Source organism: Sphaeramia orbicularis, unplaced genomic scaffold (genome assembly GCF_902148855.1).
Source record: "Sphaeramia orbicularis unplaced genomic scaffold, fSphaOr1.1, whole genome shotgun sequence".
NCBI classification, from domain to species: domain Eukaryota; kingdom Metazoa; phylum Chordata; class Actinopteri; order Kurtiformes; family Apogonidae; genus Sphaeramia; species Sphaeramia orbicularis.
The window spans coordinates 326,036-348,657 of record NW_021941569.1 but is presented as its reverse complement, the minus strand read 5'-3'; the positions used below and the strand labels follow the sequence as shown (position 1 = coordinate 348,657).

General features: G+C 43.5%; 1 protein-coding gene, 1 long non-coding RNA gene and 1 pseudogene across 2 annotated transcripts; 2 read left to right on the top strand and 1 right to left on the bottom strand.

Annotated features, from left to right (window-relative positions):
- Positions 1–541: 541 nt before the first annotated feature.
- Positions 542–2,803, bottom strand: LOC115416147 (uncharacterized). Its single transcript, XR_003934924.1, has 3 exons — positions 2,731–2,803; positions 1,357–1,420; positions 542–617 (listed from the first exon to the last, which is right to left on the bottom strand). It is a non-coding gene; the product is annotated as an uncharacterized LOC115416147 (long non-coding RNA).
- Positions 2,804–2,996: 193 nt separating this feature from the next.
- LOC115416158 (hydroxysteroid dehydrogenase-like protein 2) lies at positions 2,997–12,114 on the top strand (annotated as a pseudogene).
- An 828-nt stretch (positions 12,115–12,942) lies between these two features.
- Positions 12,943–17,097, top strand: LOC115416157 (extensin-like). The gene is made up of 3 exons (XM_030129880.1): positions 12,943–13,144; positions 14,607–14,674; positions 16,321–17,097. Exons 1-3 carry the CDS (start codon positions 12,949–12,951, stop codon positions 17,095–17,097), a joined length of 1,041 nt encoding a protein of 346 aa, XP_029985740.1. The 5' UTR covers positions 12,943–12,948.
- The last annotated feature ends 5,525 nt before the right edge of the window (positions 17,098–22,622 follow it).

Below are 22,622 nucleotides of genomic sequence, written 5' to 3'. Positions count from 1 at the left end.
CCTGTCTCCTGTTCACCCTCCTGTCTCACCTGTCTCCTGTCTCACCCACGTGTCTCACCCGTCTCCTGTCTCACCTCCTGTCTCACCTGTCTCCTGTCTCATCACCCACCTGTTCTCCTGTCTCACCCACCTGTCTCCTGTTTCACCCTACTGTCTCACCTGTCTCCTGTCTCACCCCGGTCTCACCCGTCTCCTGTCTCACCCTCCTGTCTCACCTGTCTCCTGTCTCACCCACCTCTCTCACCCACCTGTCTCCTGTCTCACCCACCTGTCTGCCTGTTTTCACCCTCCGTCCTCCCTGTCTCCTGTCTCACCCCCGTGTCTCACCCGTCTCCTGTCTCACCCTCCTGTCTCACCTGTCTCCTGTCTCACCCCCGTGTCTCACCCGTCTCCTGTCTCACCTGTCTCCTGTCTCACCCACCTCTCTCACCCCCTGTCTCCTGTCTCACCTACATGGTTCTAGCCCTTAGCGTTATTAGCTTGCTAACCGGCCAAAGGGCAGAGCCCAAGCCAGGACTTCCTGTTCCGTGACCTCGGTCGGTAGCTGACGCAGGTGAAGACCCGGGAGGGGACGAACTGAGCACGCTCAGAGACACACAGCCTGTCAGTGCCATCCACTGTGGACAGACAGACAGACAGACAGACGGTCAGGTCACATTTTTTTTTCCAACTTTACTGAAAACATTTGCGTGTACAATACATAATTTTGAACAACAAATAACAAGATGTCAAAAAGGAAAAAGCATTTCAGCAAAAAGTTTAAGAAATACTGCATAGATGTAAAGACACAAAGCAGAATAGACAATAATAGTATAAAAAGTAAATAAATAAAAATAAGATTTAACAAATATAAATAAATAAATGCATCAGAGAGTTCAGTCCAGTATTAAAGAATGTTTTATAAATTGCCAGGGTGTTAGAGCTTTTTTTTATTATAGATAAATTCTAAAGATTAATATATTTTTCAAATTCCAATAGGAAGATTTTAAAATGTGGGTGTGTTTTTGGGTCTATTTATTTTTTATGTATATGAAATTTTCCAAATAAAATGAACAAATTTGCAACAAATTCTAAATTGTGAATGTCATGTTTAAAATACGTAATTACATTTTGGATGTTATAGTTATCTTTTCATTTACTTTTAAATATGATATATTTTTCAGTTTTGGACCAGAAATTAGAAGAGTGTTCACACAGAAGAATAAGTGTAGAGTAGTTTCAGAGCAAGAATGACAAAAGTTACACATTCTTCCACATCACAAAATTGAGACAAATAGTGTTGGAGGGAATATCCAGACGGTCAGGTCACATGACCACAGATGTGTCAGGTGGATGAGGCAGACAGGTGGGACTCACCTGTGGGCAGGTGGGAGGAGCTCATGATCGCAGAGCAGCAGACAGAAGAAACCCACTCTGATTCCTGAGGAGACGGTGATCAATAATCAATAATCAGATCAGCAGGTGTGTCTACACAGGTAACATGAAAGCTGATTGGTTCATTAATGAGGTTTGAATAATAAAATAAAACATTTCAATAACTGGTTTAATTATGAACTATTATGTTATTATGCTATTACTGACGTCATCAAATATTTGAAATTTCTTTGAAGGATTCTCTGTTCCAGTCTGTTTGTGTCTAAACCGACACTAGGGCTGTGCAATCAGCAAGAATCTGGTGATATGATACAGATCACAATACTAGGATCACAATGTGATATACCACGATATATCGTGATTACTGTTTAAAAAGGCAAATTTTATTGGTTTTGTTTCTTTATTAAAAGATTATTTCCTGGCAAACTTGAATTACAGCAGAAATCTGCACAAATACTAAACATATTTTTATTTGATCAGAGCAGGAAACACAGGACCAGGGTCATAAATGTTCCAACTGTGTTAAACCTGAAATTCTGTTTTACAGACATTCCAGTTTCAGATCCTGTTCAAATGTTCAGATTCTATTAGTTCACAACTAACATCAGAACAGGATTTGAGTTCATCCAAACAGATGAACTCCCATCTGCCTCTCAGACAGAAAAACAGTGCTTTTAGGAGGACTCAAAAAACATTATTTAATAAAACAGTGTTAAATAATAAGAAATAAGATATAAATAATAAAGAAAAACAAAAATGAACCACTGCCATATATCTGCATTTGAATAAATACCTAAAATATTGATACAGTACTTTTTTAATAATTGTGAAATGAAATATCATGATATATTGCAGAACTGATAGTTTCTTACAGCCCTAGTCTTTGTTGATGTAATTATTACAGTAAAGGAATCCTTCTGTCCTAAATAAACCCATAAATAAAGGTGTTCCAGGTACAAACGGAACCGGACAAACCGACACTGACACAACTACACCGAACTCACGGCGGAGACGCTGCTATCGCGGGATTTCACCTCTTCAAACCTCGCCGCTCTTCGCTCGCGACACTTTCAACTAAATCAAACGCAGAAACGGCGAACAGAGCGACAGACGGCGCGTGAGGCGCGGAACACGACACGCACTGAGGAAGGGGGGGGCGCGTGGCGGGGTGACGGTCCAGTCAACAAGTAACAACAACAACAACACAACAACAGGCGGAGGGTGGGACTGACCGCCAAGAGCCTCGCGCAGGTGCGGTTCAATCGCCAAGGAAACACGGCTGTGAAAAAAACAAAAAAAAAAAAAACACGCGGCGGGAAACACGATTCCGGTCCAGTGGGGATTTCCCGCGCTCACCCGTCCATGGTCCGCGTGGAGGAAGAGGAGGAAAAGAGCACGAGGAAGAGCCGTCCCGGTCCGCGAGCCTCCCGCGCCGCTCCGCAGCCACCGTGGAGAACAACGAGCTCACTTCCTGTTTGGTGACGTCATTGCATAACATGGCGGTGGCGGAAGGAGCGATCAGTGATCAATATGAGGAATCGATCAGAAGACGTGATTATTGTTTTTATTTATGTAGGACTGTCATTTGTTTTTTTTGTTTTTTTATATACTAACTTCAGCTCATGAACGTCATCCATGATGTGAGTCCTCTGAGGTCACATGACATCCTAGTGTTTGATGTTTACACCTACTTAATTAATTAATCACATCAGAACTGGTGTTATTGATCCTCTGGGAAATCCCCTGATCTCATTCATTATAATGAGGTGGTGGTGGGGGGGGGGTCTGTGCCCCCCCACCACCACCACCCAGACAAACACCAGACAGACATTCACCCAATACAGTTTAGTTTGTGGTTTTCATGTAAGATTGAAACATTTGGAGTAATATCAGTATTTTCTTTTTTTTTCTGTGACATAAAACTACACCTAGAATATAGTTTTACTGGGGGGGGGGGTTTACATTCTACTGTAAATAAACACAGATGAACTGTTGAGGTAGAAGAAGTAGCATCAAACATCTGAACATGAACAGACAGTGAGTGATTCCAGAACACACATCAGAACATTCAGTGTAAATGTAGAATGAAGCTGGTACAGTCAGTCTGGTGGTTACCATGGCGATTCCCTCTGCTCCATCCACAGGTCAACCAAGTGGAAACAGGATTCCACTGAAAACCGAAGCAGGTTAAAAAAAACAAAAAAAAAACAAACAAACCGTCAGCCAGATGCCCCCCCCCCCCCCCGACACAGACGGACATGGTTCTGAATTGATTTACCACTATTCCATTGATCCAATATCGATTTGATTCAGTATTAACTAAATGATTCAGATTCATTTTGAGCTGTAATCTGATTATTTGACTTCTGCAGACATGCACACATCAACACTGGGATCAATACTGATATTAGAAAGGACATGAATATGACATTTCATCAGTAAATGGATGAATGTGCTCTGAAATAATGACCACAAACAGTTCCACAGTGGATCAGAACAGACCTTCTGCATCAGCTTTATTCTGGTTTGTACCACCCCACCCCCCCAAACAAACTATGTAAGTAAGTACATTTTATTTATAGAGCACTTTCACAGACAGAGTCACAAAGTGCTTTATCAAGTCAAATCAGAATCAAATCCAGTTTACAGACCCAGGCAGAATCCTCCAGGAGCAAACATGAGTGAGTGGTGACAGTGGAAGGAAAAAGGAGCTTTAACAGCAGAAACCTGGAGCAGAGCCAGACTCCTGCAGGATGGACGAGTGACAGGACCAAGTTGGGGTTAAAGAGAGAGAGTAAAGGAGGAGAAAAGAGAGAGCGATAGAGATATAGAGAGACTGGGGGGGTGCACATGGGAGTACTTATGATGAATACATAGTGTAATCAGTTTGTGGTGTGGTCCTGGGTCAGGTGGGAGACTGAAAAGCCTGTTTGAACAGGAGGGTTTTCAGTGTGTTTTTTAAAGCTCTCTCCAGAGTCCCATGGACCGCAGGTGTAGAGGCAGGTCATTCCATAGACGTGGTCCACAGCTTTAAAGGACCTGTCACCACGTGTGCTATGTTGGGCCCTTGGTACAAGAAAGTCACTGGAAACAATATGTCAGAGCTGAGGGGGGTTTAAGCGGTCCGTGATAGTCCTCTCCTGTTCCTCTAACTCCACACCTGTGTCTCAGTGTGGATCCAGGTTCATATTCCTAGACCCCCCTCAGAGAGCCTCTGCTGACCAGATGGTCCGGGGCCGGTCCCTCCACACCGCAGGTTCCACTGAAGACCTCCCATGGGGGGGTTTCCCCTCCTGCATCAGAACCATTGTGAGCAAAACCAAGTCGCCCCGTCTCCCCCATGGGCTCGTGAGATGGAGCCAGCCTGCGCCTCTGCATCGGTGGTACCTGGGTCAGGTACTCATGGTCCTGCTCTGAAAAATCCATCTCATCCACTATAAGGTGATTCTGCAAAATTAAAGTAAAATGGAGCCCAGCCCTAGACCTGTATGTGGAGGACGTTTGGATAAAACCGTGACACAGTGACGGTGAGCGCCCCCCCCCCCCCATCACTGATGTTGACTGTCTGCTGCCCCCCCCCCCCACACACACACACAGTTAAGAACCACTGGTGCAGGCCACAGTTTTTGCTCATATGTGGACAGACGGACGGACAGACGACCACCTGAGGACAGTACCCTACAGTGGGTGTGGCTGAGGGTAAAAACTGTCAGTTTAATGACATGTTTTAATCCTGTTGTGTCTGTTTGGTCTGGACCAGCATCTGCTGCAGGTGGAACACCATAAACCACTGGAATGGACTAAAATACAGGAACTGAGCTGTAAACTCATGCCTCTGACAGACAGACACTCTAATAAACAGTTTACAGGTTCACTGGTCATCAAGTGTTTGCATCCAAAGTGAGATGAAATGAGTTTGAGGCATCATTAATAATAATCATAATCATCATCATAATTATCATCATCATAATAATGAATTAATTCAAAATGTACTTCTCATCTTAGACAGATTCTTAACAGATGATGTCAAATCCAATGGTCATATTTATAAAAGAAACGAAGTAAAAAACATAAAACCAAACAAACACAAAACCAATGAACTAAAGGACAAAAAAAAAAAAAAAATACGCACAATAAAATGAACTAAATTTTAAACGTTGTCAATTATATAAAAAATTAAATCCTCCTTTTTGTCTCTGTTCAGGTCCTGGTTCTGGGTCCATGTTCAGGTCCTGGTTCTGGGTCCATGTTCAGGTCCTGGTTCTGGGTCCATGTGAGTTCTGGACTCCAGATCTGAACAGGTGTCACACATCTGTGCCACACGAGACAATCTTTGCGCACATACCGGAAGTTAGCATGTGTATGTCCTACGTCACGTCCGGTCGCCTCGCGCATCTTGAAGTGGGTGAAAGGTGAAAGCAGTCGGACCCGGACCCACGGACCTGGACCTGCGGACTCTGATCGGATCCTTCGTCGGTTCGTTTCGTCACAGAAAACACGATGCTGCAGAACCCGGGTGAGTCCACGAACCCGGACCCAGGACCGAGACCGGACCTGTGTGGTCCGTCCCGGTTCGATAAAATGCGCCGGTTTTCGGGTTCGGATCCGGGTTCTCTGTGTTTGTGTTTATTATTGACCTGTTTATTTGGAGGAAAAGAACCAACAGGAGGAACCAGTGGGTCCAGAACTGACCTCTGACCCCTGGTCATACAGGTGAACTCTGAACCTGGATCCAGAACCCACGACCCCTCAGTACTTATAGAGACTGGATCCACCAGAACCAACATGTTTTAGTTCTAGAGCTGAAACGATTAATCAGCTAGGTGCTTGAAGTGAATGCAAAAATTCACGATTTGATTAATCGATTAAAATTGATTGAAGGTAAATAATTCTATGGCAGTTTTCCTGAACTGAATCTTCTTTGTGCGTCACAATAAGCGTCCGTGTGAAACACAACAGTGGAACCAATGTTTAACACAGAGAAATGAAGGAAACACAGCTGTGATCAGGAGAACTGTGGTTGAATGATTTTTTTTTTTTTTTTTTTTTTTTGATCACTTTGAGTCGATTAATCGTTTGCAGCTCTAATTAGTTCAGTCTAAGTTTATATTCAAAATAAATGACACAAGCGGGTTAAAGACGTAAACAGGTTAAAGACGTAAACAGGTGAAAGACATAACGGGTTAAGATATAAGGGTCATTCCACCTCAATTCAACGGGTTTAGAAGAAATTCGACCATCTTGAATTTGCTTCAAATTTTACCATGTGAAGTTCAACCATGAAAAGTAGCCCAGCCAAATTTCAGACCGATATATCAAATGTATCCAAAGAAAAAAATTCTTGAAGGTACCCCCCTCCTTGCCGTTTTTCAGATTGATATATCAAATACATTTGAAGAAAAAAATTATGAACAGGGTACCCCTCTTGCCGTTTTGGTGCATTCGCGATCGTCTTAAAATGCAGCAGAGTTTAAAGTGCAATATCTCAGTAAGTTTTCTAGCTAAATGCATGAAATTTTCAGTAAAGAATGACTACCAACATATAGATTGCATATGTCTGGTTCTCAATAACATTGTCTTTATTGGGACTGTGTATGACCTTGTGAATCTGGAAAATAAACTTGAAACTTTTATGAACCCCTATATTTATTGACCAATTAAACACAAACCAAATATGATATATTGCAAATAATTACACATCCTTTTACATAAGTATATAGAGTAATCAGATCAGCATTTATTAATGGGTATGATCCTTTTTTGTTGTTGTTTTTGTCATAATAAAATCGCAAAATAACTTTTTCATTAATTTTCACTTTCAAATACCACAGGTATGACAAGGAGTACCAACCAAAAGAACTTATTTTCTGAAAGACCATCACATATGCTTACAAAATGTAAAATTTCATGATGGTTCTAGGACTCTAAAAAAAAAATAAAATCATGTTTTCAAATTTTTTGTAGGTTGAGTCCTAGAACCATCATGAAATTTTACATTTTGTAAGCATATGTGATGGTCTTTCAGAAAATAAGTTCTTTTGGTTGGTACTCCTTGTCATACCTGTGGTATTTGAAAGTGAAAATTAATGAAAAACGTTATTTTGCGATTTTATTATGACAAAAACAACAACAAAAAAGGATCATACCCATTAATAAATGCTGATCTGATTACTCTATATACTTATGTAAAAGGATGTGTAATTATTTGCAATATATCATATTTGGTTTGTGTTTAATTGGTCAATAAATATAGGGGTTCATAAAAGTTTCAAGTTTATTTTCCAGATTTCACAAGGTCATACCACAGTCCCAATAAAGACAATGTTATTGAGAACAGACATATGCAATCTATATGTGGTAGTCATTCTTTACTGAAAATTTCATGCATTTAGCTAGAAAACTTACTGAGATATTGCACTTTAAACTCTGCTGCATTTTAAGACGATCGCGAAATGCACCAAAAACGGCAAGAGGGGTACCCTGTTCATGAATTTTTTCTTCAAATGTATTGATATATCAATCTGAAATTTTGGCTGAGGTGTTTTTTAGTGTTGAACTTTATATGGTAAAAATTTCAAGCAAATCTAAGATGGTCGAGCAGGAGGTACTTGTTGAATTGAGGTGGAATGACCCATAACCCAGTCATGATGCAGTGGTTTAATTGATCTAATCAGCATTTAAAGTTAAATATCATGTTCTGAAAGTGTCTAAATCTGGTCACTTTGATTTCAGTTTTATTTGATGGTTTAGTTCTGTCCAAACACAGCGTCTGAAGATCAAATAACTCAGACTTTTAATTTCACATGCAAAACTATCTGTGAAATAAGAGTCGATTCATACATTACAACGTCAGACTCATTAATACGATTTGTTATAATTAATAGAATTAATTTAATTAGTGGATTAAATACTGAGCATCGGACCATCAGGACATAAAAACATGTCCTCCAGGTTCTGAAGTTGGATTTAAATTTACACGAGTTCACCTGATAAAACAGAACTGTTCCTCAAACTACAGCTGGATTTCATTATATATGTTTAATTATTACCAGCTGTTGTTTAATTATAGTATTTTTTTTTTCACTCTGTGTGTAACGGCTAAATCCACTTTGAATTCCAATCTAAAATCATTTCGGCTCAGCTTTTGGACTCTTCGGTGTGTTTCAGTGCAAACTGTTGTGGCTCCCTTACAGGAAGTTAGCCGGATGTACACTCTTCATCACCGGAGCCAGTCGAGGCATCGGAAAAGCCATCGCCCTGAAAGCCGCTAAAGATGGCGCTAACATCGTCATCGCTGCTAAGACTGCAGAACCACACCCCAAACTCCCAGGAACCATCTATACGGCTGACAGGAGGGTGAGCTAACCGCTAACAGGCTAACATTAACTGTTACTGCACAGAGTGAGAAGCTAATAGGCTAACTACTAACAAGCTAACAATCACTGCCGTTGCACAGGGTGAGTAGCTAACAAGCCTGTATTTACCTGTGTATTTACATGTATATGTACTTGCATATTTACTTGTGTATTTAATTGTATATTTATCTGTGTATGTACTATTTCCTTCTATATTTACATGTATATTCCTTGTATACTTGTGTATGTCCCTCTCAGTGGAGGCTGGTGGGAAGGCGTTGGCCTGTGTCGTAGACATTCGTGATGAGCAGCAGATCGGAGATGCAGTTCAGAAAGCAGTCGATAAGTTTGGAGGTACACCTGTCCAGTTCAGACATGCTCAGTTCACGCTCAGCTACAAACACCTGTGTGTGGTGATGTCATCGCTCTGTCCTTCTCTGATTGGCAGGTATTGATATCCTGGTAAACAACGCCAGTGCCATCAGCCTGACGGGAACTCTGGCCACACCCATGAAGAGGGTGGACCTGATGTTGGGGATCAACCTGAGAGGAACCTACCTGACGTACGCCACTGATCACATGACACATTCGGAACACTGATCACATGACACGTTCAGAACACTGATCACATGACACGTTCAGGACACTGATCACATGACACGTTCAGGACACTGATCACATGACACGTTCAGAACACTGATCACATGACACGTTCAGGACACTGATCACATGACACGTTCAGGACACATTGGTACTCATTCCTCTTTGAATTTCAAACGTCAGCCAGATGAGCGTGTGCACTTTGCCCAAATGTTGATGGGCTGTCGTTAACCACCTGGTACACCGGCCAATGGCAGACATCCGTCCTTAAACACACCGTCTGCTGTTCACGCTCCGCAGGTCGAAGCTCGTCATCCCTCACCTCCTGAAGAGTCGCAGTCCTCACATCCTCAACCTGTCGCCTCCGCTCAACCTCAACCCCATCTGGTTCAAGAACCACACTGGTAACTATGGCAAGCAGCCCACCCCATCCCACCCTGCACATGCTCTGTAACCAGGTGTCTGTTTTTGTTTTAGCGTACACGATGGCGAAGTACGGCATGTCCATGTGCGTCCTGGGGATGGCCGAGGAGTTCAGAGGTCAAATCGCCGTCAACGCCCTCTGGCCCAAAACAGGTCAGTGCCCGAACGTTAGCGAGCGATCACATGCTACATCAGTTAGCACGCTAACCCTGTGTTTGTTGTCGCCACAGCGATCCAGACGGCAGCGATGGACATGCTGGGTGGGGAGGGCGTGGCCAAACAGTGTCGTACGGCCGACATCATGGCGGACGCTGCCTACGCCGTCCTGACACAACCGACCGACTACACGGACACTTCCTGGTGGACGAGGACGTTTTGAAAGGGCAGGGAGTCCAGGACTTTGAGCGTACGCCGTCCAGCCAGGTAGGGCTAATGCTAACTGCCAGGTAAGGGCTAATGCTAACAGTCAGAAGAGGGCTAATACTAACAGCAGGTAAGGGCTAATGCTAACAGTCAGAAGAGGGCTAATGCTAACAGCCAGGTAAGGGCTAATGTAACAGTCAGGTATGGCCTAATGCTAACAGCACAAGAGGGCTAATGCTAACAGCCAGGTAAGGGCTAATGCTAGCAGTCAGAAGAGGCTAATGCTAACAGCCAGGTAAGGGATAATGCTAACAGTCAGACGAGGGCTAATGCTAACGCAGCCAGATATGCTAAGGGCTAAATAACATAGTCAGAAGAGGGCTAATGCTAACACAGCCAGATATGCTAAGGGCTAATGCTAACAGTCAGAACAGGGCTAATGCTAACAGTCAGAAGAGGGCTAATGCTACTCCAGCCAGATAGGCCAGTCTGTCATGTGATCATCATACCGTTCTCTGATTGGTTGGCAGGTCACCTCTGCTGCCAGACTTCTTCCTGGATGAAGCACCGAAACACTCGTCCAGAAAATGGAGGAACACGGTAAAGTGACTGTAAACACACAACAGTATGATACACAACAGGACGACACAACAGGACGACACACAATGACACAACTACCCACACACAGGACTGTTGTCCAGCAGACTACCCAGGTGTGTTACAGGTGTGTGTGTGTGTTACAGGTGTGTGTTACAGGTGTGTTACAGGTGTGTATGTGTGTTACAGGTGTTTGTGTGTGTGTTACAGGTGTGTGTTACAGGTGTGTTACAGGTGTGTGTTGTGTGTGTACAGGTGTTGTGTGTGTGTTACAGGTGTGTGTGTGTTACAGGTGTGTGTGTGTTACAGGTGTGTGTCTGATCTGTCTCACTAGGGGCAACCCCAGCTTTCAAACCCGCCTCCTCCTCGGCCACACCCCCCTCTGCTGGACCAATAGAGAGCACATTTGACGTCATCAGAGGAGTCATCAACGAAGACGTCGTCAAGTCGACACAGGGTGTTTATAAGTTTGACCTGTCAGGTAAATTCAGGGGGTGGGGCTAAAGGAACATGTGGCTGTGTCATGTCTTTTGTCCATATAAGGAGATTGTGTGGACGTGTCTTTTGTCCATATTAGGAGATTTTGTGGACGTGTCTGTAAGGTGTCTTTTGTCCATATAAGGAGCTTGTGTGGGCGTGTCTCTTTTGTCCATATAAGGCGAACATGCCGGCGTCTGGTTCCTGGATCTGAGGAGTGGGTCGGGCAGCGCCGGGCAGGGAGAACCGGCCCTCAAAGCTGACGTCATCATGACGATGGACTCTGGAGATTTCAGCAAGATGTTTGCAGGTTTGTTGTCACCGTGGTAACGCTGAGGTTGAGATGAACAGCAGGTGGTGGTGGTCTGTGGTTTCCGTGGTAGTGATGGTGTGTGGTTTCCATGGTAACCACTGTCCTGTGCAGGTGGTGATGGTCTGTGGTTTCTGTGGTAGTGATGGTGTGTGGTTTCCGTGGTAACCGTTGTCATGTGCAGGTGGTGATGGTGTGTGGTTTCCATGGTAACTGCTGTCCGGTGCCTGTGCCGTTTCAGGGAAGCTGAAGCCCACCATGGCCTTCATGTCGGGGAAGCTGCGCATCAAAGGAGACATGACACTGGCCATCAAACTGGAGAAACTGATGAACCGCATGGCCAAGGCCAAGCTGTGAAGGCCACGCCCACTGGGTCTGGCCCCCCTGCCTTCTGGGCCTGGCCCCGCCCTCTCAGCATGGCCCCGCCTTCTGGGTCTGGCCCCGCCCTCTGCCTTAACAGTGGAAACACACTGAAACTTGTACTAATAATAAAGTCCATAATGAAGACAGCTGGTTTATTAACCATGAGTGACATCACACACTGACACCTGTAGAAGTGGGAGGAGCCTCACACCTCCCACCTGATTTTGTCAAAATGTGAAGTAGGAATAAAAGGATGGGTCCAAATTCAAGTGTGTTTACTGTGTACATGTGTCTGTTATTTCATGTTGAAGGCACCAAGGTCACATGGTCTGAAAGGAGCCCAGTCAGAAGAGAGCTAATGCTAACAGTCGGAAGAAGGCTAAGGCTAATGCTAACAGTCGGAAGAGGGCTAATGCTAACAGTCAGGTAAGAGCTAATGCTAACAGTCAGAAGAGGGCTAATGCTAACAGCCAGGTAAGAGCTAATGCTAACAGTTAGAAGAAGGCTAATGCTAACAGCCAGGTAAGAGCTAATGCTAACAGTCAGAAGAGGGCTAAAGCTAACAGCCAGGTAAGAGCTAATGCTAACAGTCAGAAGAGGGCTAATGCTAACAGCCAGGTAAGAGCTAATGCTAACAGTTAGAAGAGCCCATGTGGGTGTGGCTCTGTGGTACGGAGTTCATGGGGGGGCGGTTCCCACCTGGTGCTGTGTGGACTTTCACATGTGGACGCATAAATTAAACATGTCCAAATGGTTTGTGTACAAGACCTGGATCCAAACCTGAACGCGGTTCCAGGTGGTTCGGATGACTTTAGCATCAGTGGTTCTGGGTCCCAGGTGGGTTTAGTCTGAACCTGGTCCTGTACAGGGGCGGGGCCTCAGGTCCAACCCGGTGGTTCTGATCCCATACATTTACACCTGACTCTGGTTCCTGTGAAAATGTTTTTTATTTCATTGTGGTTTTTTTGCGGTTCAGTATTTTCTGGTGTCACGTGCCGTTGTGTTTCCGGTCCAGATGGTCCAATCACAGGTGGGTCACGTGTCCAGGTGTGTTTCTTCAGCCGCAGGTGTGTCGGTTTGGGTTTGATGAACCGGATCATGGCGGCGGCCTGCGGACGGACGGTTACCCGGCTCCAGGTCCAGGTCTGGTTCGGACTGGTCCTGCTGGCCCGGCTCCATGTGGCCCAGGAAGCTGACCAGGACGGCGGGTCCAGGTGGGTCCAGATCCGGGACCCGGGTACCGGAGGTCTGTGGAGGCTCGTCCAACGGCAGGAAACAAAGGGTGAGTTTGTGCAGAACCGGAACCACCTGTGGTCTGGACCGGGTCCTGTTCCACTGGTCTGGACCGGGTCCTGTTCCCGCCGTTTGAAAGTGGAACAAGGGAACACCGGAGCCGGTTCGGTTTAGCAGAACCTGGTGTTTGTGGGTCAGTGGGTCCGGTTAGTCTGAGTGTTTGGGACCAGGTTCCGGTAAATTCAGATTCTGGGACTGGACTGGACCGGACCCAAACAGGTTTGGGTTAATGTTCAGATTTTCACATGAATTTAAATGATGACAAATCCAACTAATCCAGAAGAAACCTTTTAAAGTCAGTGAATGTTCAACTAGAACCAGAACAACCTCCAAGAATGAACACTTCTGATTTGTCTGAAAAACCAGGTGAACACAAAAGGAAAGGTGGACTTTTATCACATGTGTTCTACTTTTGGAACCTTCATGAAGAACCGAATGTATAAACCAGATTCTGATGAATAAAGTTGGAAAAAGGAAAAAAACCCTTCATGAGGAACCTAAATGTAAAAAAAGAACATCATCCACCTTTTCAGTGAAGGGGGTGCAGTTTACCCAGAGGTCTCCTGCTTTAAAATTAAGGCCACATCAAAAAACAAAAGCACAGACTGAAAATTTTGAAGGCCTTCAGCTAATGTGGCTAATGCTAACGAAGTCACCCACCAGAAGTGGAGGTCAGTGCGCTAACATAAAGTCATTTAAACATTTTTTCCAGTAATATAGTCAGTCATTTTTGGGCTGTTGTCTTTTTTTCTTGTAGTGGATAATTTCTTGGGCTGTTGCACCTCTGTCCATGAAACCGGGTTTATTTTAGTGTCTGTCACTGTTCCATCTGTTTAGACCCAATAATTAAAGGTAAATGGAGACAGATTTAAGCCCTGGATGGACCTAATGAGGACCTCAGAGAAACGAGCCATCCCATAATTAATGCATTTATAATCAAATATTGGGTCCAAAAATAGGACCCAAAAAGAACAATAACTGCAACAAATGTGCATAACTGTTAATACTAATACTACAAATACTAGTACTAGTACTACCAGTGGATGTGCTACTACTACAAATGCTGTTCTTTGAATAATTTGTACAAATGAAACCACTTAATTTTTCTCCAGAATGATCCAGATGTTTCCACCAGACTCTGAGATGATACTTGAACAAATAAAAATGGAAATGTTGACATAAATGCTGACTTCATTTCCCTTCCCCTGAAGTGGACTGAACACATGACCATCAGTTTCACCACGTTTAGGAGAATGGAGCTAAAGTGATGAAAGTGTTTCAAATGCCCATTAATGGTCATTAGGGTCAGGGTTAGAGGACCTGGTCCAGACCTCAGCAGGGGCTGGTTTGGCCACGCCCACTGGACTCTGGTCAAACACATCCGTCCACATTAGACCCAGCTGACTCTTTGTGCTTTCAGATTATTCTACACGTCTGTTTTTTCTTCTCAGTTGTGTTGACGTCTCCAACAGTGGGACCAGTTCAGACCTGTGACGATGGCTGCCCCAAAGCATCATGGGTAAGAACAGACACTGTACTGTCATTACAGCTGGCCCTGACCTGTGGAGTAACAGTGGAATGAATGAAATGAAGGAAGGAAAGAAGGAATGAAATGTTTATTACGAACATGTAGACGGTGAAATCAAAACAAAAATCCACCAACAAAACATAAGTACTGGGACATAAATGATTGATAAGCAAACAAACAACAAATAAATAATAATAGTAATAAGTAATAATATTTTTCTTTTTAATTTTACCTTTATTTAACCTGGAAAACCTCACTGAGATTAAAAATCTCTTTTCCAAGAGTGTCCTGGCCAAGACAGGCAGCAGTTCATTAAATAGTTACAGACACAAACTTTCATACATTAAACGAAAACAAGTTTTCAAAACATAAAAACACACAATCAAGTCAAACCTTCCAAAGTCAACTTTGCAAAAATTGCCCATGAGATGTAGACAAAGTACGTCAGACAAAACATCTGCAGACAGATGTCTGTCTCTCTCAAAGTCATACAACATCCTCTGAAAAGTGTCCAATGAAACCAGATCTTTAAGTTTCAGGTCTTTTGGTAGTTTGTTCCAGGTGAATGGAACCGTAAACCTGAAGGCCTTTTCCCCTGTTCAGTTCTAACTTTAGGAAAAGATAATAATAATAATAATAATATAACAACATCACACCTCCTTTCTCTATATAAGGAACCAGGACATGTACGTCACTTTAAACGTTCTGCTCACACTTGTAATTATTGTGATAAAGTTGATGAAACAGCTGAAACATTTCAGATTCAGGAAGAAAAATGGAGGACCCTCAGTGTCCCTATTAGGTTTAATAACGTCAGACATTTATGATCATAAATGTGACAGCTGCAGCTCAGTGGAACTGGCAACCTGGATGCTGAAAGGCTTCTGACTCTGGGATTGGCAGACAGATGATGGGCGGAGCCTCAGACCAAAACACACAATGTCAACATAAACATCATTTGTGGGCTGACACTGAGCTGTTCAAATGCACATATTCTGTCTGGACTACTACTGTCAGTGAGATCAGGATTTGAAATGAACAGGATTCCTTAATGTCTGGTGACAGTCAAGGCCATTTTACAATTACTTTGAACAGAATTCCTACAGACTGCACCTTTAAAATCATAAACACACAAAATATTCAACCTTTTCGAGCACAGTAAATGTCTGATACAATATTAAAGTGCGTTCATTTTATCAGGTAAACCTCCGTTACAGTTGAACAGCTGAAGTTGGACCTGCTTGGTTTGAGGTTGGTTCTTCAAACCTGTATTTACTGTTGAATTTGTCTTCACAGAACGCAGGTCAATTTAAAATGTGTTTAAAAACAAGAGAATTTGACTTAGAGCCTAAACGATTAATGGATTAGGTGCATGAAGCCAATCCAAAAATTCATGATTCGATTAATCGACTCAAATTGATTGAAGGGAAATATTCTATTACAGTTTTCCGGAACTGAAGCTTCTTTGTGCGTCACAATAAGTGTCCGTGTGAAACACAACAGTGGAACCAATGTTTAACAGCAGAGAAATGAAGGAAACAAAGCTGAAGATTCAGGAGAACTGAGAATGAAGGGTTTTTTGGATCACTTTGAGTCGATTAATCGTTTCAGCTCTAATTTGACTAAATGTTTTCCAGGATTCAACCTCTGAACCGGTTTATTGTGATCAGGCTGGAGGACAGAGCTTGACCCTGGATACATGTTTACCCACACCAGCACCAAGTCCACCAAATCCACGTAACCCAACAGCCCTAGAGGAAGATCCTTTTTGGGGCAACATGGAGATTCCTGAGGGAACATATGATCCAGAAGCTGAATCAGTGACACCCACCCCATCTGAACCCCCTACAATGGATACTCAGAGTACCTCTAGCCATATGTTATGGGGTTTTTTTGAAATCCCCACTGAAGATTATACTGGAGATGAAGATACACAATTTACAACTGAGACCACCACAGCATACAGGGGGACTACCTCAACCCCTTCGAGGAGGACGACCGCCGCCTCAACCCCTCCCACCTGGACCATTCCCAAGACCACAGCAGCAGCTGGGACCCTCCCAGGACCACGGCAGCCTCTGCCGCCACCACCACCACCCAGGCCCCTCCAAGGACCACGGTGGCTGCTACCACCACCCAGGCCCCTCCAAGGACCACGGTGGCTGCTACCACCACCCAGGCCCTCCAAGGACCACGGTGGCTGCTACCACCACCCAGGCCCCTCCAAGGACCACGGTGGCTGCTACCACCACCCCGGCCCCTCCAAGGACCACGGCCACCACTGCCGATGCCACCCGGACCCCTCCAAAGACCACAACCACCACGGCCGCCCCCACCACCCAGGCCCCTCCAAGGATCATGGCCGCTGCCACCTGGGCCCCTCCAAGGACCACAGCTGCCTCCAAGGACCATAGCCACCGTCACCACCAACTGGGCCTCTCCAAGGACCACAGCCGCCACCACCTGAGTACACAAAACTCAGCATCTAATACAACCCGCCTCTTATCTGCCCCAAACTTCTTAAATGCATCTGCCACTAGAACCAGTGGAACTACAAACACCAGTTTGCTAGCATCACCCTTTTCTTTTAATCCATCCATCCTCACAAACTCAGATGCAACAGTCAACTTATCTACAACTCTGTCCTCTAGTAACTCAACTGCGCCAACTACAGTTACTGATTCACCCACGACAAACTCCACTTCAAATACAACCGCTTCATTGTACAACCTGAACATCTCAAATGCAGCCGGTTCACCCGCCCTCAGTATGAACTCCATCTGGACCACTGCACCCCACCCTTCAAACATGGCTCCAACATATGACTCAGCCAGTGTCCCTGTGAACACCAGCTCTGTGACAGTTCCTTTCTCCAAATAGAACTATCTCCACAAGCCTAAATATCATCATGAGCTCACTTTCATCAAACTCGACATCAAATGCTACAAACTCAGTCTACACCCCAAACTTCACCAATGCAACCAACATCTTAACCGGTGCAAATAAAGACACTTCACCATCAACCTTCTCTGTCAGTACAGTCCTCTCCGTCAACCCAAATACAACTACAGCCTCTTCTAACGCAACTGTCAACTCAACCGTACCAACTGCAGTCACTCATTCACCTACGACAAACTCACCGTCAAATGCTACCACCTCATTGTTCAACCTGACTTTCTCAAATATGCCCAGTTCAACCACCCACATATGAACCCCATCTCCAACACAAATATGACCACAACGTACAACAACTCAGCTGGTGTCACTATAAATTCCACCTTGCTGACAATTCCCTTCTCTCCAAATATGACCATCTCCACACGCCTAAATGTTGCTATGAACTCAGTTCCAACCAACTTCATATCAAACACTACCGACTCATTCTACACCTTGAACTTCACAAATCCATCCACCATCTCAACTAGTGGAACTACAAATACCACCTCACCAGCACCAACCTTTTCTGTCAATACAACCATCAACTCATCTACAACTACATCCTCTTCTACCTCAGTCATACTGACTACTGTTACCGATTCACCTACGACAAACTCCACGTCAAATGCTGTCACCTCATTATACAACCGAAACTTCTCAAATGCAGCAAATTCCACCACCCAAAGCCTGAACTCCATCTCAACCGCTGCCCTCCCCTTCAGATAGGACTCCAACATACGACTCAGCGGCCTCACAATAAATTCCACCTCGCTGCCAAGAACCATCTCTTCAAATATGACCACCTCCACAAGCCCAAACATCACCATGAACTCTCTTCCCACTAACCTGACGTCAAACACTGCCAACTCATTCTACACCCCAAACTTCACCAAAACATCTGCCATTTCAACCAGTGGAACTACAGATACCACCTCATCAGAAACAACCTTTTCTGTCAACACAACCATCTCCACAAACTCAAATACAACAACCAACTCCTGGACAACTACGTCCTCTTCCAACTCAACCTTACCAACTACAGTTACCGATTCACCTGCAACAAAAACCTCCGATCCAACCACTTCATTATACAACCTGAACATCTCAAATACGACTGTCATTTCAACCAGTGCAACTACAGATATCACCTCACCACCACCCTTCTCTTTCAGTACAGTCCTCTCCGTCAACCCAAATACAACTACGGCCTCTGCTAACGCAACTGTCAACTCAACCGTACCAACTGCAGTCACTCATTCACCTACGATAAACTCAACGTCAAATGCTACCACCTCATCATTCAACCTGAATTTCTCAAATACGCCCAGTTCAACCACCCAAATATGAACCCCATCTCAAACACAAATATGACCACAACGTAGAACAACTCAGCCATAAATACCAGCTTTCTGACAAGAACCTCCTCTCCATGACCATCACCATGAGCTCACTTCCAACAAACTTCACAAACACTGCCGACATGTAATACAACCACCACTTCTCAAATCCACCTGCCAGCTCCGCCCCCTGAACTGGGTGAGTAGGTCAGACTAGGTGAGCTCTCAGCCTCAAGTACGTCACAGACAAGAACCTCAGCAAATGCAACCATCTTTACTGATCCATCTACAACTGTCAGCCTGTTTATTTGTAGAGATGAAAAATTCAGTTGGTGGCTCTAAAATTAATCACCAGTAGTTTTTCACCCTCAACATTTCTCCTTAAATACAACCACTACCTCACCCGGGCCCACCTGGGCCATCAGGACATTGGCTGCCTGGACTTGTGAACCCAGTTGGACCATCGGAATGAACGCCCCTGCATCAAGAACAAATATTAGTGTTTCAACTACCTCATACATCTGAAACGACGAAGAAGACCAGAGTCCAGTTCCCTGTGTTTCCTTCTGACAAAGTTCTTTTATTCATGTTTAAATTAAAGTGAAGTTTTATGTCCATGATGTTGGATCTGTTTGTTTTGTGTAAAGGCTTTAGAAGACACAGATGCACTCATTAACTCTGCCAGGAGGTACTGTGATCACTTTGCTTGGTGTGTTTGTTTGTTGTTTGTTTGTTCATCTTCAGTGTAAAAACTACTTCCATCCATCTTTCCCAGATCTTCCCCCAGATAGGCCTAGGCCCTGGGACCAACCAGTCCATTTGGTCCCAGTAGGACAAAGTTCAAGGTCACAGCAAGGTCACAACATCTACAGTTTTCCATCTGTCATCACTGAGACATTTTCAAAATTCATCCAAAAATTCCAAACGACTCCGACTTCTCCTCCAGTTGGATCCACCTGTAGCTTAGAACAGTCTCTTGTATGTGGAAACTAAATTGTCCACATCCACTGTGGAATGTGGACTCTGTGGACATTACACTGACACTGAAAATCCCATTTCCCACACATTTAAAATTAGAACTCAACTAATATTGATGTGAATTGAATCTAATTGGACAGACACATGACTGGGACCAGATTCAACTGTTTCTGTGTATGGAACAACCTGGAAACTGTGGAATTTCCACAAAGAGTGGATCCACGCATGCACAGCGTTCAGGGTGAAGGAGGAGCTCTGAGTTCTGAACACTGGTTAGTTTATCGGCCGACAGCTGTGAGCTACTGTCGTCATGCAGCGTCTGTCATCCGTTACAAAACTTTCAATCGTCGTCTTCTCCAAAACTACTATTATGATTGACTTCACACTTGGTCTACAGCTTCTGTATGATGATGTCAACAAAAGTTAGTGAAATTATTTGGATCCAGATCTGAGTTTGGATTTGGTGCCACTTTGAAAACTGTCCCCATTATCAGAGATAGGAAGTGGATGGATGCAGTAACTCAGTAAATCTAAATGATCTCCAGTGTAAATGTCTCCAGTCCAGCCCTGATGGGGAGATGACCCAAACATAATGTCCACATGCTGATCAGGATCTTCTTCTGGATCTGGAACTGACGCAAAATTTCACATGGGCTCTTATGGGGAAAACATTTCAATCATCTTTTTCTCCCAAACTCCAGTTCTGATTGACTTCAGACTTGGTATACAGCTTCTGTATGATGATGTCAACACAAGGGACTGAAATTATTTCCATCTGGATCTGATTCTGGATTTGGTGCCACTTTGAAAAATGTTCCCATTCTAACAGATAGGAAGTGGATTGATCCAATAAATCAGTATCAATGATATCAAGTGTGAATTTGAATTTTTTACAGATCTGATTGAATATGACCAAAACATGGACTATTTCTGTAATAGAATAAATACACAGAACTGGGGCAGAAGAAATGGATCTGGATACATTTAACACAGCTTTGAATTTGGACGCAAAGATACAGGACTGTTGGTCCTGTTTTTTTTTTTTTTTTTTTTTTTTCATGTTGCGTTGTCAGAAACCACATAGTCCTATTTTTACAAGTTTGAAACCCAAAACAGGTAGAAGTTGGTTAAACCACTACAATACCTCCTAATAGAATACAGTCTTTGAATCCTGCTGCACAAGCAAAACTGCTGTTGGACAAAAAAAACAAAAAAAAGTTGGGTTTTCTAATCACATTGGTAACAAGTGTGTACACCTTTAAGGCCCGTTTATGCTCTATGTCAAAGGTGTCAGACATGCGGCCCGGGGGCCAAATCCAGCCCACCAAAGGGTCCAATCAGGCCCATGGGATGAATTTTTGAAATGCAAAAATTACACTGAAGATATGAACAATTCAGATGTTAAAATAATTTTAGGTCAATTAAATCTAAAAATGGTTCAGGCCAGTAAAATACTATTATTATAACCTATAAATAGTGAAAACTTTAAATTTTCTTCTTTGTTTTAGTGTAAAAAAAAAAAAAAGTATAATTTCATGAAAATGTTTACATTTACGGACTATCCTTTTACAAAAACTGAACAACCTGAAATGTCTTAAGAGAAGTCTGTGTATTTGTACCAATATTCTGTTATTTAATGTTTTGTGTATTTGTAGATCCACTGTGATCTGTACGTTGTGATTTACATGTATAAATGATAAACTAAGGCGTAATATTGTTAAAATTGCACTTATTTTTCTTCAGAACTTTCAGGTTGTTCATATATTTTTATGTTAGGTTCAAGTACAGTTCGTTGATGTAAACAGTTTCATTAGCCTACGGAACTTAAATTTTTTTCACCCCAAAACATACAGAAAACTTTGGAGTTGACATTATTTATAAGTTCTTAAACTATTATTTATATTATTTGACTGGTCCAGTCCACTTTAGATCAGATTAGGCTGAATATGGAACTGAACGAACATGAGTTTGACAGCCCTGCTGTATGTAAAAGACAAATGCGTATACGATCAGTGCGTGCTGTCTGTCCTCTGTCTGCATTTGTCTGTATTTCTGTCCGTTCTCTGAATGGGCTCTCTGCACAGCTCCTCTACTTCCTGAACTTCAGGTGGGTTTTGTATTTCCTGTCTTTCATTATTGGACATACTGATTCATCCAGCTGTGTCTACTTCTTGTACTGGTTAATGAACCACATCTGGATGAATCAGTGTGTCCAATAATGAAAGACAGGAAATAAAGGACCACCTGAAGTTCAGGAAGCAGTGGGGCTGTCAGAGAGCCCATTTGCAGATGTGACCCCAAACAGAATCAGAACAGTACCAACAGGAACCGTAAGGGGGGCAGTGTTATTTGAGGATTTTCCAGAAATGGAACTTTTCAAAGAGCGACTGTGTTGGTAAAAAAAAAAAAAAAAAAAACTACCAACATATTTATGACAACTATCCTTTTTAAAATGAACGCTGGTCGTGCTTCTGTCGTTACGATGTTTGTTGTTTGACTTTTTTTTTTTCTTCTCTTGAAAACTTCTTCTCCTTCTCCTGGTATTTGTGTGGCATGTTAGTTCAGAGCGGCGCCCTCTGGTGGAGTGATTGACAAACACTCGCTCCAACACGACGGATGGAAAAACGACGGCAGTGGCACCTGATGTGTGAAACGGACGAACCTATTTCCATACGTAAAACAAACAC

Excerpts from the sequence above, each read along its gene's own strand:
- LOC115416157 (XM_030129880.1), top strand. The coding sequence starts at position 12,949 with ATGAACCGGATCATGGCGGCGGCCTGCGGACGGACGGTTACCCGGCTC. Across the intron at positions 13,145-14,606 it reads CCAACGGCAGGAAACAAAGG|TTGTGTTGACGTCTCCAACA; the intron begins GTGAGTTTGTGC and ends TTTTCTTCTCAG. Across the intron at positions 14,675-16,320 it reads GCTGCCCCAAAGCATCATGG|GATTCAACCTCTGAACCGGT; the intron begins GTAAGAACAGAC and ends AATGTTTTCCAG.